Consider the following 15,401-nt stretch of genomic DNA (forward strand, 5'->3'; position numbering starts at 1 on the left):
AGTGTGCCCTTAAATTATATTTTTTGTGTTATGTATGGAAACTTTTGTCAATTTTCTTTTTCTTTTGAGGCTCATTAGTGAGAATTTATTCAACTTCCAGTTCAGCAGACACATCAGAAAATGAGAGGAAATCTCTTGAAAGTGCAGGAAACCCTTTTTTAGAAAATCTGACTAAAGTGGTGTCCCTACTAGAGGATTTTCTCTCTATTCCCATTTTGATCTAAAAACTGTGAATGCACACACTTTTTTCCCTAGTGACTACAAAACACAGAGAGTTTAAGTCCCTAATGGAAACTCAGACAGTAATAAAAGCCTAACCTGGAGTACATCCTTTCCCCATCCTATCCAAAGCTGAAAAATAAGTATACTTCCATTAAAAATTAACAGTTTTTTATATTCTTAGCTTCCATACTGATGATTTTATTTACCTGTCACCATCCATTCTCATATCTAAGGGACCATCTTTACTGAGAGAGAATCCACGTTCCGCTGTGTCAAATTGCATGGAGGAACATCCAGCATCAACAAGAACTCCATCCAACATTCCGGGTTGGACTCCCTCAGAAAGGAGTAAGTTTTCACATTCACTAAATTTTCCTAAAAGTGGCTGTATATTGGACCTATGTAAAGATTAATAAGAAAGAGAGAAAATATCATGTAAACACATTATGCAAGTACAAAAGATATAGCCCAGGATTTGACCGATTACTGGATTTGGGGTCCTCAAAGTCTTAAAAGGACTCCCCTATGAGAGATTACAAAGGTTGCCACTGAAAAATAATATTGATAATGCTAGTTGCTTGGCTATAAAGCTAATGCTTTGGCTTCAGTGGTTTCTGAGCCAGTGACCTGAAACAAGTAAAGAAATAGAGAATTCTGAAACTCATTTATAGCAAGCTAATTTCAGTCCGACACAACCAGGCAACCAGCATTTTCAAATGGAGACAATCGATAGTATCCCGTATACTTCTCTCATGACCGAATCATCAAAAGCTTTATCAGGTTTGTCTTATCCTCAGTGTTTTACAGCAACATTAAAATTAGACCGTGCTTCAGAAACACAATATAGTAAAACTGAGGGTGGAAGGAACTGGGCTACCAGCATTAGTACTGCACAAAAATATTGCATGGCATTTTATTATATACAACTATAAACAAAATATGTACCCATGGACTTTGTGTGGACATATAGAAGAGAAACTGAGCACTGTAAAACAACTTTATTATGTACCATTAAAAATCTATTACAAAACATTAAAATTACTCTATGCATAGGGGTTCACAACAAGCAAACATTCTGATTAATGTTTACATGCGGATGCACTTTGGGAATCCTTATTTAGGAGAACATGTGACAGAATCAGTACACTGGAACTCACTCCTAATCTTTAATAGAGCAATATAGAGTAATATCAGCAATTAGGGTAGACTGGAATTTGTAGCATGTGCATGTTGCCCTTAGAGGTGCAAATGAGCAAGCCAAGGTGAAGCTGTTGTCTCTCAAATTCAGGTACATTCAGTAAACAGCCAATGGTCTTGTACACATACAGGTGAAACTCAAAAAATTAGAATATCATGCAAAAGTTAATTTATTTCAGTAATGCAACTTAAAAGGTGAAACTAATATATGAGATAGACTCATTACATGCAAAGCAAGATAGTTCAAGTCGTGATTTGTCATCATTGTGATGGATATGGCTTACAGCTCATGAAAACCCCAAATCCACAATCTCAGAAAATTAGAATATTGTGAAAAGGTGCAATATTCTCGGCTCAAAGTGTCCCACTCTAATCAGCTAATTAAATAATAACACCTGCAAAGGGTTCCTGAGCCTTTAAATGGTCTCGCAGTCTAGTAGGAATCACAATCATGGGAAAGACTGCTGACCTGACAGTTGTACAGAAAACCATCATTGACACCCTCCATAAGGAGGGAAAGCCTCAAAAGGTAATTGCAAAAGACATTGGATGTTCCCAAAGTGCTTTATCAAAGCACATTAATAGAAAGTTATGTGGAAGGGAAAATGTGGAAGAAAAAGGTGCACAAGCAGCAGGGATGACCACAGCCTGGAGAGGATTGTCAGGTAAAGGCCATTCAAAAGTGTTGGGGACTTTCACAAGGAGTGGACTGAGGCTGGAGTCAGTGCAACAAGAGCCACCACACACAGACGGATCCTGGATATGGGCTTCAAATGTTGTATTCCTCTTGTCAAGCCGCTCCTGAACAACAAACAACGTCAGAAGCGTCTTACCTGGGCTAAAGAAAAACAAACCTGCTCTGTTGCTCAGTGGTCCAAAGTCCTCTTTTCTGATGAGAGCAACTTTTGCATCTCATTTGGAAACCAAGGACCCAGAGTATGGAGGAAGAATGGAGAGGCACACACTGCAAGATGCTTGAAGTCCAGTGTGAAGTTTCCACAGTCTGTGTTGATTTGGGGAGCCATGTCATCTGCTGGTGTTGGTCCACTGTGCTTCATTAAGTCCAGGGTCAACGCTGCCTTCTACCAGGAGATTTTGGAACACTTCATGCTTCCTTCTGCAGATGAGCTTTATGGGGATGCTGACTTCATTTTCCAGCAGGATTTGGCACCTGCCCATACTGCCAAAAGCACCAAAACCTGGTTCAATGACCGTGGGATTACTGTGCTTGATTGGCCAGCAAACTCGCCTGACCTGAACCCCATAGAGAATCTATGGGGCATTGCCAAGAGAAAGATGAGAGACATGAGACCGAACAATGCAGAAGAGCTGAAGGCCGCTATTGAAGCTTCCTGGTCTTCCATAACACCTCAGCAGTGCCACAGGCTGATAGCTTCCATGCCACGCCGCATTGAGGCAGTAATTGCTGCAAAAAGGGCCCAAACCAAGTACTGAGTACATATGCATGCTTATAGTTTTCAGAGGTCCGATATTGTTCTATGTACAATCTTTGTTTTATTGATTACATGTAATATTCTAATTTTCTGAGATTGTGGATTTGGGGTTTTCATGAGCTGTAAGCCATAATCATCACAATTATGACAAATCACGGCTTGAATTATCTTGCTTTGCATGTATTGAGTCTATCTCATATATTATTTATTTATTTATCGAGTTTATAAATAAATAAGGACCTTCCAGGTCCTCCCTAATCCTCCCTCCCTAACCTTCTCCTCCTTCGAGGCTCACTGCATCCGGCTCTTCACCCCCACCCCCCTAAGGATCGCAGTGATCTACAGGCCACCCGGATCCATACCCCGCTTCCTGGATGACTTCGCTGCCTGGCTTCCCTTCTTCCTCTCCTCTGAGCTACCAACCATCATCCTCGGGGACTTCAATATCCCCATCAACGACAACAGCCTGGCTACTTCCCAACTCCTCCACCTAACCTCCTCCTTCGCGCTCACACAGCACACTCAATCCTCCACCCACATCATTGGGAACACCCTGGACCTCGTCTTCTCCCACCTCTGTACCCTCAACCAGTTCTCTAACACCCCCTTCCCTCTCTCCGACCACCACCTCCTCACGTTCTCCATCTCCCCTTCCCCTAACTCCCCCCCCCCAGAGCGCCAAAACATCACCAGCCGCAATCTCCGCAACCCGAACCCGGCCCCCCTCCACTCAGCTGCCGACCGCTTACACGACAGCATCCTTCCACTGTCATGTCCTGACCTAGCCACTAACACGTACAACGACTCACTATCAGCTACCCTAGACTCTCTGGCACCCCTAACCACACGCTACATCAAACCCAGACCGCTCCAACCATGGCAGAACGACCACACTAAATGCCTCAAACGTCGCAGTCGCGCGCTAGAGAGACTATGGCGCAAAACCAGGTCCCCCCGTTCATTCTCCCTCTACAAATCTGCCTTCCTCACTTACACCTCCTCCCTCCACGCCGCCAAGCAGGCTTACTTCGTAAACCTGATTAACACCCTCTCCTCCTGCCCTCGCCGACTCTTCTCCACCTTCAACTCCCTGCTCTCCCCCCCCCCCCCCTCCTCCACTCAGTACCTCACTCACCGCCCACGAAATTGCCACTCATTTCCATAACAAAATTGATGCAATCCGTCAGGACATAGTCAACTCGCAATCTACCTCCCCACCTAGCCTCCCCCCCCCTATCTCCCCCTCATCTCTTCCCTCCTCTGACTTCGCAACCGCACTGCCCCCCTCCACACCCAAGACCCCGCTTACCGTAACCCCACCAGCTCTGCACTCCTTCAGCCCTACTACCACTGAGGAAGTCACCAGGGTCTTCTCAGAAGCCCGCCTCACTACCTGCCCCCTGGACCCTATCCCCTCTCGACTCCTCCAGTCACCCCCCTCTTCCCTCATCTGCTCCCTCACCCACATCTTCAATCTCTCCCTCTCTACCGGCGTATTCCCCTCCCCCCTAAAGCATGCGCATATCACCCCCATACTCAAAAAACCCTCCCTGGACCCCTCTGACCCAAACAACCTCAGACCCATCTCCCTGCTGCCACTCACTTCCAAACTCCTGGAGCGCTTAGTCTACAACCGCCTAAGCGCCCACCTAACTGACAACAACCTCCTTGATCCACTACAGTCCGGCTTCCGTCCCCTACACTCCACTGAAACCGCCCTCCTCAAAATCACCAACGACCTACTAACCGCCAAAGGCGACTACTCTGTCCTCCTCCTCCTGGACCTCTCCGCGGCCTTCGACACAGTTGACCACCCCCTCCTCCTTAATAAACTACTCTCCCTTGGCATCAGAGACACCGCTCTCTCCTGGTTCTCCTCGTACCTATCCCGACGCTCCTTCAGTGTCACCTACAATGGTGCCACCTCCCCCTCACTCCCCCTCTCTGTTGGGGTCCCCCAGGGCTCTGTCCTTGGTCCCCTTCTCTTCTCCATCTACACCTCCTCCCTTGGCAAACTCATACACTCCCACGGCTTCAACTACCATCTCTATGCTGATGACACTCAAATTTACCTCTCCACCCCTCACCTCACCTCCACTTTCTCCGCCCGCATCACTCACCTCCTAAACGACATCTCTGACTGGATGTCGCTCCATTTCCTCAAACTCAACCTCTCCAAAACCGAGCTTCTCATTTTCCCTCCTGCCCGCGCCCCCCCCCCCCCATCCTATCCATCACTACTAACATCACCACCATCAATCCCGCCCCGCAAGCCAAAGTCCTTGGAGTCATTCTGGACTCTAACCTCTCCTTCCAACCTCATGTCAAATCACTCACAAACACATGCAGACTCCACCTCTGCAATATCGCCAAAATACGCTCCTTCCTTACCCCAGACACCACTAAACTACTTGTGCACTCCCTGATTATCTCACGCCTTGACTACTGCAACTCCCTCCTCACCGGCCTACCCCAGTGCAGACTCTCCCCGCTTCAGACCATCCTCAACTCAGCGGCTAGACTCATCCACCTCACCACCCGCTCCACCTCTGCCACCCCCCTCTGCCTCTCCCTCCACTGTCTCCCTATCGCCCAACGCATCAAATTCAAACTACTCACTCTGACCTACAAAGCCATTCACAACACTGCCCCTAACTACCTCACCAACCTGATTCCCAAGTACCACCCTACCCGTACCCTTCGCTCTTCACAGGACCTCCTTCTATCTTGCTCCCTGGTCTCCTCCTCACACGCACGTCTGCAAGACTTCTCCAGGTCCTCCCCCATCCTCTGGAACTCACTACCCCAATCCATCAGACTGTCACCTTCCCTCCTCACCTTCAGGCGCTCCCTGAAAACCCACCTCTTCAGGGAAGCCTACCCCACCCTCACCTAACTGCTGCTCTCCTTCATTCCTCCTACCACTCCATCCCCCACAGCCACTTCCTCCTGTACCTCTACCCCCTCCCTCCTAGACTGTAAGCTCGAAAGAGTAGGGCCCTATAACCCCTCGTGTGCTGTTTGTTGTTGCTGTAATGTTTCATGTATTGTCCCCCCCTCTATTGTACAGCACTGAGCAAACCCTTTGGCGCTATATAAACTCAATATAATGTAATAATAATAATGAGTTTATATAGCGCCAAAGGGTTTGCTCAGCGCTGTACAACAGAGGGGGGGACAATACATGAAACAGTACAGTAACATCAAACAGCACACAAGGGGTAAGAGGGCCCTACTCTTTCGAGCTTACAATCTAGGAGGGAGGGGGTAGAGGTACAGGAGGAAATGGCTGTGGGGGATGCAGTGGTAGGAGGTGAAGGGCAGCGGCTGTTAGGTGAGGGTGGGGTATTGGTGAGGGTGAGATATTAGTTTCACCTTTTAAGTTGCATTACTGAAATAAATGAACTCTTGGACGGTATTCTAATTTTTAAAATTTTTTTAGAATGACCAACTTCCCAATGGGGAACCATCCAGACCCAATGTAAGTATGTCACCATAAAGACAGCATGGTAGCCAAAGTAATCAAGGCCCATGTATTTCAAAGAGGGGGCTCTTGAGAAGTATCTTAGAAACAAACTCCATTCACATCAATCCATAGAGTCTGGGTTTCTCTCCTGCTATAGACATTTTATAATAGTATTGAGTTTTTTCTGATCGATTAGTGTGCTCCGGCTATAGCCAGCAACACTGATCATTGTATTCTGACTGTGCAGAAGGCTCCCCACTGTCAGAATACAATACAATACTGGGAAGGATTCCCCCACTCACCTCAAGTGTGTGGATGGGGGAATCAGTTCATTTTTTTTTTCAACCTGCTGGTTGAACGAAAAAAAAAAAAGAAGTAATGTATGGCCAGTATAAAAAACACCAAATCTAGACAATTAAACAGGGCCTTAGGTCCTCCTGTCCAACATTACATAATGTAGTCCTTAAACTGTCCCTTGACAAATATCTCCCCAACATTAAACAAGTCCTACAGTAATTTTTTTGAACACTTAATCCCTAGTCATCCACAATCTGTAGATCTATGTATGTGCTTTAACTTAAAATGCACAGGGGTTAGTGCTAGTCTCTCACTATCAATCAGGAACCCATTAGGTTCTACTGAAGAAGTCACATGACATGATGACACGCGTCTAGGCGGAGTCGGGAACTAGTGATATTGAAATCGGAAGTGACACAGGAGTCGCAGCCCTGCTGTCTGAATGGAAATGCCTGTATTTTAACTTTTTTGTAAGTGCAATTTTATTAATAAATTTCCCTTAGTATATATATATACTTCACTATGGAATACTTTTATTTTATTTGAGCACAATAAAAACAAGAGGATGGGATTGTGATTTAAAAGGCCAGATTTCAACATATGGGAACCTATCAATCTTGTGCTTGAATGTTATATGTACAAATACCTGCTGCTGTATTAGAAGGAGAGATGCTAAGGAGGAGTTTCAAATAAGAGGAAAGGCGTTTTGAGACCAGAAAATATACAGGTCCAAATTTTGGAGGTGAATGCAGTGGTGAATGGTGGTGGGTATCACAATGTATGTTTTTGTGGAGGATCACAAGAGGTGGAATGCAGTGATATACTGTATGGTGCACTTGGAGAAGAAATTCACGTTTTATGCATGGACATTTTACATTTTATTTAGTTTTATTCACGGTTTGTGATACATGGACTCTTTGATCTATAATTGAGTGGTATATTATTTATAGAGATGTTAGTATTGGTTGAAATAATTTATTGGGAGGCACAGCAGTCCATTCAAAGACATTTATAAAAACTTTTTTCAAAAAAGTTCTTAAACTTTCTATTTTGCTACTTGTGCCATCATTGGAGCAATTTCTAATCAATTCCTGTCCCGATAGGAAGCGAAGGGAAATCTCCTTAACAGGAACACAGACAGCAATAAAAATCTGACATACTTTGACCCTTCCCTCTTCTATACATAACAAAATACAATGGTTGGATCTGGGCTTTATATGGCAAAATATATAGCATGTTTTAAATTAGGTTACTATTTTAACATGATATTAAAAACAATTGAACACTGTCCATGATACTTTTTTTACTTGCACTAACAGTTAAATTTTTAGGACAAAGTTTTGGGGCATATCCTCTTCTTTAAGGTCCAAGCAGACCTTGAAGAAGGGGGTACACCCTGATAGTTTGTCCTGAAAGTTTGGATGTTAGTGCAAATTATTAAAAAGTATCACAGACAGTACTAGCTTATTTTTGTTGCAAGTGTACTGTACAGCTACAATCACACATGACTCATACATGTTATTAGCGGTTTATTTGATAAAATTAAATATTCAGAATTTATTTATATAGTAACACACAGATTAACTATATAAATCTTTCTGATTACTTTCACTGAATACAGCATTAGCACATCATTATATTTTACTAATGCATATTTGAGCCTGAATGAGCGTTAATCATTAAAAATATAACATGTGAGAATATGTGCTTTACTAAATATTATATTGTCCTGTATATTTACAAAATTCCCTTTCCCAGGGAGCACTTAATATTCTTTTGATGACAATCCAGCTAATATTTACTGCTACTCAGTAATTAAAAATAAACGGTATTATCATCAAATATTTTTTCTCCCTTGTGGTGTGGATAAAGTAGAATGAAATAAATAATAGCTCTAAAGATAAGTGATAAGGGCAGTCCCAGATTAACCAGTAAGCAAAACAAGTACATGCTTAGATCATTAATGAAGGGAGTACTGCATGTTCCCCCCCCCCCCCCCCCCATCTATCATATTTTTACCGATTTCACTGATGCATTGCCAAAAGAGGACTGACTGGGAAGGAGGAAGGCAAAGTTTCGAACAAAAATCAAGCAGCAGTTAATGTACGTCTGAACCTCTGCTGAAGAAAAAAAAAAGATTTTAATATTGCTTTAATCTCTAAATTCACCTTCAGCACTTATCAAATCTTAATATCCTAGGCAATGGAAGGGCCAAGGAAGGCCCATTGCTGGGCTGTTGGCCCTAATTTTGTCCCTTCATGAAAATAAATACATATATAGTAATATTAAAGGCTAACTTTACCTTTTTCATTTCAATCATTTTTTACTGAATTTTAGAAAAGTTAACACTTGGTGTAAAAACATCAAGTTACATATATGAAATTATAAAATTAATATCAACATTAAGATATTTAAAAGGCATATAGTTATAATCAAACAATTACAATTGAATAATTAAAATGTAGTCTGAAGAAATAAATTAAAAAAATTGCGTGTTTTTTAATATATATGAGCATGGAAAATAAAAAGGAGAAAGAATCAAACAAAATAATAAAAAGGGGTGGGGGAGTAGGGAAGGAGTAGGGAAGGAAGGGAGGAAGATTGAAGCACATCAGAGTATATCCGTCTTCATTGATAAATATTAGGTCGTATAATATAAGATGTTTCTTAGACCATATTGGGTCAATTGAATTTCCCCCTAAGTAATATACAATCTATGGGACAATTTTTTTTAAACTTAGTGGTGTGATCAAGTTGAATGGCAGCTAAAGTCTTGGTAAAGAAGTACCATGCTATTTTGTTTTTGACTTGCATTTTTTAGGAATATCTGATATTCAAGCCTTAGCCAAATGTTAGTTTAACTGCCGTAAAAATAAAGGAAAGCAAATAAATTGATTAGAGGTACAAGAAGAAGGTTTCAAATTAAGGTGGCTAACTCCACCTTTAAGACAGTGTTACAATTTACCATTTTTAGGGAGTAACATGCAACATCCTGAAAGGAGGATCATCATTGGCAGCAGCTGGCTCTGTGTTGCCTTTCAAAGTTTTCTTAAACATAGAAATATAGAAAAGTGATGGAAGATAAAGACCGAGTGGTCCGTTGAAGTCTGCCTGTTTTTTTTTGTGTTTTTTTTTTTGGGGGGGGGGGTTGTTTTTTTTTTTGTTGACTGGCCTACTACCTCTGCTGCAAGTTTATTCCAAACATCAACTACTCTTTCAGTAAAATAATACTTTCTGAGATAGTTTTGAACTTTCCTCCAGTTAGTTTAAGGTCATGTTCCTGTGTTCTTGATTTTGGTTTCATGTTGAAAATACTGCCCTCCTGAACCTTATTCACCCCCTTGATGTGTTTAAAGGTTTCAATCATGTCTCCCCTTTCCCTGCTTTCCTCCAGACTGTACATGTTAAGTTCCTGAAGTAGCTCTTGATATATTTTATCCCTCAGATCTTTCACCATTTTTGGATTCGTTCTATCTTATCAATATCTTTTTTGTAAGTGAGGTCTCCAGAACTGGACACAATATTCTAAATGTGATCTAACCAAAGATATCCATCTGGAAACTCCTCTAGTGATGCATCCTAGAATTCTATTTGCTTTCCCCACTGCCTGGCCACACTGTTTGCTCATTTTGCAATCATCTGAAATAAGTATCACCAAGTCCTTTTCCTCTGAAGTGCTGGCCAACACTGTACCCCCCAATGTTGTAATATTTCAAGGGATTCTTTTTCCCTAGGTACATTATTTTACATTTAGAAAAACATTGAACTGCAATTTCCACTTTTTTGACCAATCTTCCAGCAATGCCAAATCCAGTTCCATGTTACAGATACCTTCAGGGATATCAACCCTGCTACACACCATGTGTCATCAGCAAAAATACATGCCTTTCCCAAAAAACCTTTACTTATATCACTTACATATAGAATAAATAGAACAGAACCTAGTACAGAGTTTTGTGGTACACCACTAGTGACTGGTCTCTGTTCCATCTATCCTTTAGCCAGGTGTATATCCACTGAACCACCCAAGGGCTAAGTCCTAGCTTGTATAACTTTTGTATTAGATCAGGATGTGGAACTGTATCAAATGCCCTGCTGAAATCAAGATATGCTATGTTCACAGTACCACCTTGGCCCAAAGCATTGGTAATATAGTCTAAAAATCCAATCAGATTAGTCTGACATGATCTGCCCTCAGTAAAGCCATGCTGCTTTGGATCCAGCAAGTTGTGTGTTTTTAGGTGCTCAATGATCCTTCTTTTCAGGCGTGATTCCATTAACTTGACTACAACTAATGTTAAACTCACTGGCCTGTAATTGCCAGCTTCTACTTTGCTGCCCTTCTTGTGGATAGGTACAATATTAGCTGTCCACCAGTCATGGGGAACTTCTCCTGTTAGAAGAGATTTATTAAAAAGATCAGTTAATGGTCCAACAACTATACCTTCTTATCTATTCTTATAGCAAATAGATCTGGCTGCACGTAGACAGACAGACAGTGACCGAAACACATGATCGCTGACTACACTAGATCCAGGTCTGTTACAGATAGTCTTAGAAGTGAGAATCCCATGGACTATTGCGTGTCTCTGACACGTAAAAGTGCCACACAATGTTTCAACAGCTGAAACTCAGGTGCCAAATTTCTAGTGTTTGCAGCAGGAAAAACCCTAGCTACCAAGTTTCTAATGTTTACTACACTGCACCTTGAAGTTTGCCGTCCATTCTGCTGTTCAGCACTGTAAAGGTGCCACACAATGTGACGGCAGCTGAACCTGAGCTGTCAAATTTCTAATTTTTACTGCAGGGTAAATCCTGCATTGTGCCTCTATATCCCAGCCTATTCCAGTGCTCAAGCATGGTAAAATTGTAACACCTGCCTTGCATCTCCATTTTATATTATGACCTAACTAAGCTACCAACATACTGTCCAGCCACTGAACAATATTTGTATCTATTGTCTCTTAAATAATGCACTTTAAAGCTGAACTTCAAGAATTCAGCCTCTTTGTAAAATGTACTTGCATACTACCAATCAAGTCCAACGAAGTGCATGCCACTTCCAGGAATTGTCTTTCATTTATATCTGACAGTTTTATGGAGCTCTGGGAGGATAGCTATCACTACGCTCTGGGGATCTTGACACTGTCTCTCACACACAGTAGCTCTGCCCTCCCCTTCCCTCTTCTGCCCATTAACAGAAGCCATTGTATTTTGTGAAAAAGTTCACATAATACAAAGCGCTCTTTAATTGGACAGGAGGAGGGGAGGGGTGAACACAAAAGCTGTATGTGACTCTGCAGCTGAAGGGGCTGAGACCATAAGGTCCAGTGGCGGAGCTTCAGAAATGTAGCTATAGCTATCCCCCGAAGCAGTCCCACAGTGTGCTAGGACCTGGAACATCGACCAGCTAATGGGAGTGGGTGGGGTCATGGGAGACAATGTGATTTGTGAGTATCCATCCCTTTGTCAAGTCTCCTAAATTGTGGCCAAACTAAGCGGTTTACAAATGCATATCTGCATCAAACAGCATGGTTCTTCCACTCTCACATAGAATACGGTTCATTCTGTCTCCAACCCCGCTTTGTTCTGGGTTGTGTGGTAAAGTAGCTTGAAATAATATGCCATGCTTTCTGACAATCACCTGTGTGTTATCACCTGTATTATTCAGTTTCATTTTCTGTGTGCAATACACTGTATTTTGCCATATTTGTTGATTACTTGAGCAAAATACTGTTCACGTTTCTCTGGTACTTCACTTTTGTTGTGTAGCACATATAATGTAGTATACCTGGAGTAATCATCTATAAAAGTGAGAAAATACCTCTTCTTTCCTGGAGTCAATTTTTCCTTTCGACCACAAAGATCTGAATGAATTAAGTCCACAGGTTTTCTAGCTCTGCTGTTACTCTGCTTTGGAAAAGCTTTTCTTATTACTTTTATACAACAGGTGCATTTCATTGTTTGATCACATGGACTAATTTTTATTCCACTTGCATAATTTATTGATTATGTCAGGCCTTGTGCCCTAGTTCTCTGTGTCATGTGTGAATGCAGTTTGAATGTTTTTCCTCTTTGGCAGAATTAACCACCTCATAGCAATTCAGCACGTTTCATCTGTAATTTTAGTCTTTACAAGTAAGATATCCCCTTTTGTGATGGCACAACTGTCACCTCGGAAGGCCACTACATTGCCTTGTTTTATGATCTTATTCAATGTCAAGAGATTTGTTTCAAGAGCAGGAACATACAGGACAGTTTTCACAAGTATCTTTCTAGTGACACTCTGGGAAATAGGACAGTAAACAAATCTGTCTCATATTCCTTCTGATTGTGGTGATTTTTTTCTGTTTTACTCTGGTCAAGGTGAATAAAGAAATTTCTTTCATTTGTCATGTGACTTGTAGTTCCTGAATCAACACACCATGCTTGCAAAGATTATGTGCAACTGGATTGAAAAACATATTCATTATCTGAAGAAAAACAGTTCCTTCCATTACGCTTCTGGCCTTTTTTAGTTTAGTTTGTTTTGCATTATAGCTTTCCAGATTCTGCAATCTGCTTTTAAATGGCCTTGTTTCTTGCACACAAAGCATTCATGCATTTTTTGTTGCATGTTACTGTTTTTATTCCTATTTTTAGTCTTTAAAGCAGACTCTGTGACAGAAGCACCATCACTATTAATGCTTTCTTTTTTACATTTATAACACCCATAAGCTTGCTCTTAACATATTCCAATTTCAGTTCATCATCTGGACCAAGTGCTGTAATAAGCATTTTATGACTTTCTGGTAAACCACTAAGTAACAGTGCTGCGAAATGAAAATCTTTTATTTCTTCCCCTATACCTCTCAGGTGTTCAACCATTTCCAAGGTGTGCCTTATGTAATCCTGCATATCCTGGCCTTTCATCAGCTTGGTATTGTATAGATTTCTAATTGAATACAGTTTATTGCTGATATTAGCTTTTTTGTAATCCTCCCCACATTTCTTTAGCAGTTTCACACTTACATATATGTATTATTTGATCATCTTCTATGCTAAGAGAGATTGTGTTCTGAGCTTTCTGGTCTTTCTCTATTCACTCCTCTGAAGGGTATTTTGCCCTGACTTCATTTATACATTTCCACATATCTTCTCCTAATAGCAGCATTTTCATCTTGAATTTCCAAGACTGGTACTTCTGGTTTGTCAGATTTGCAAATTAAAGCTATGTTACAGCTATGTTACTGGCCATTCTTCTTTTATTCTTTTGCAGCCTTCTTTCTTTTGCTAATAATCTTCTTCTTTCTTTTGCTGTATATTGCATGCAATTGTTGTAGCATCTGGGCCCATAACCTGTTAGAAATTCTGTATATAGCCCCAAAGGACAGTGCACAGTCCACTTGTGCTTTTCTGCTTGCTTCACTGCAACAAGGAAACAGGAAACCTTTTCCAGAGGAAAGACATTGAATATACAGTACCATAGATGCAGCTACAAACTTATAAACACTGCCATTTACTGGTTGAAGAATATATCTCTACTGAATACTGATGTAGTTTTTGAACAAAATACATGAACAATGTGTTCTAAGATAGGGTCCCCCAGCTAACTCTGTAGCAGCTTACAGTGTCAACTGTGACAACATGTCATTGATCTGAAAGAGGAACTAAAGTCCAAAATACTTACTATACCTCTGATTCAACAGTACAACACCTGTGTGGTCCCTCGCTGGTGCCGGCATCCTCTCTCTGGCTTCTACCAGATGCCAATCTCCCACCATATTGATTGGCTGTGCAGGATGATGTCACTCCTGTGCATGTGCAGGAGTTCAGTCATCCTGGCTACACAGCTCTGCGTATGCATCCCAGTGTACATTTTAAAGAAGACTGCATACAGGCATGAAGGTTTATTTTATTGCACAAGAGAATCTGCATGTCTCTTCTGCAGTAAAAGCCTGCCTGCTCACAGTTTTTTTTTTAATTTACACTTTAGTTTTGCTTTAACATACAATATGGCCAAGTCAAGGAAAACTAACAGAAGAGCTGTTAACATAAATAGCATACTACAAGGGACCAGTGCTGTGGACAAAAGTTACAATAGCAATACTTAAAAGAAACATAATTATATCAGCTGTCCTATAGGATTTTAGTTGGAGAGAAACTCCAGGATTTTTGTTATGACTGCATTAGGCAGACAGAGTCAATTTCAGTTTGTGGCAGAGTTTCAGAGGGCAATAAATCTACACCGCTAAGACAGCTAAGCAAATGATTCTTACTGCACATAGGGAATCTGTGACTATCAATTATTCTAATATTTGACTTCAGCTCTTATATATGGACTTCAAACCTTTTATTTTTGAAGCAGAGTGCCAATTTACTCACCATATTTAGATGCAGATGCACTCCCCTTTAATACAATTTTCCAAAACTTCCTGGATTCCTGGAGCAGCCCAGGGAAGATAAGTTCCTTAGCTTCCCTCCCTTTGGACACTCAGAGAGGCCACATCTGATGAAGCAGAGGTAGCTGGGCAAGTGATCTGCGGTCAGGTTAATGGCCTCCACTATCATAACTAGTGTGCAGACAGCTGGGCCAGGGCCTAATAGAATGCCTAATATTAGAGTACTCAGTAGCTGGGTACTTTGAGAAGTCCTTCCCAAGCTGCAAAGTACTCCAGATCCAATAGGGTGACCCTTTGTCCTTGGATCCCTCTAGCTGTTCACTTGTGTTACCAGAGATACCCTGGACTTTACTGTGGGGGATGATGTCTTTAAGAATAAGTACA

General features: G+C 41.6%; 1 protein-coding gene across 1 annotated transcript in view; it reads right to left on the bottom strand.

Moving 5' to 3' along the window:
• The window catches only part of METTL15 (methyltransferase 15, mitochondrial 12S rRNA N4-cytidine), a 325,568-nt gene that overhangs the window by 79,336 nt on the left and 230,831 nt on the right, over positions 1 to 15,401 (bottom strand). The window contains exon 4 of the mRNA XM_089662425.1: positions 429 to 620. Coding sequence (XP_089518551.1) covers positions 429 to 620 — 192 coding nt within the window. The remainder of the gene's footprint in view (positions 1 to 428; positions 621 to 15,401) is intronic.

This window comes from Staurois parvus, unplaced genomic scaffold (genome assembly GCF_062004578.1).
Source record: "Staurois parvus isolate SC_StPar_1 unplaced genomic scaffold, SC_StPar_1.0 ptg001472l, whole genome shotgun sequence".
NCBI lineage: Eukaryota > Metazoa > Chordata > Amphibia > Anura > Ranidae > Staurois > Staurois parvus.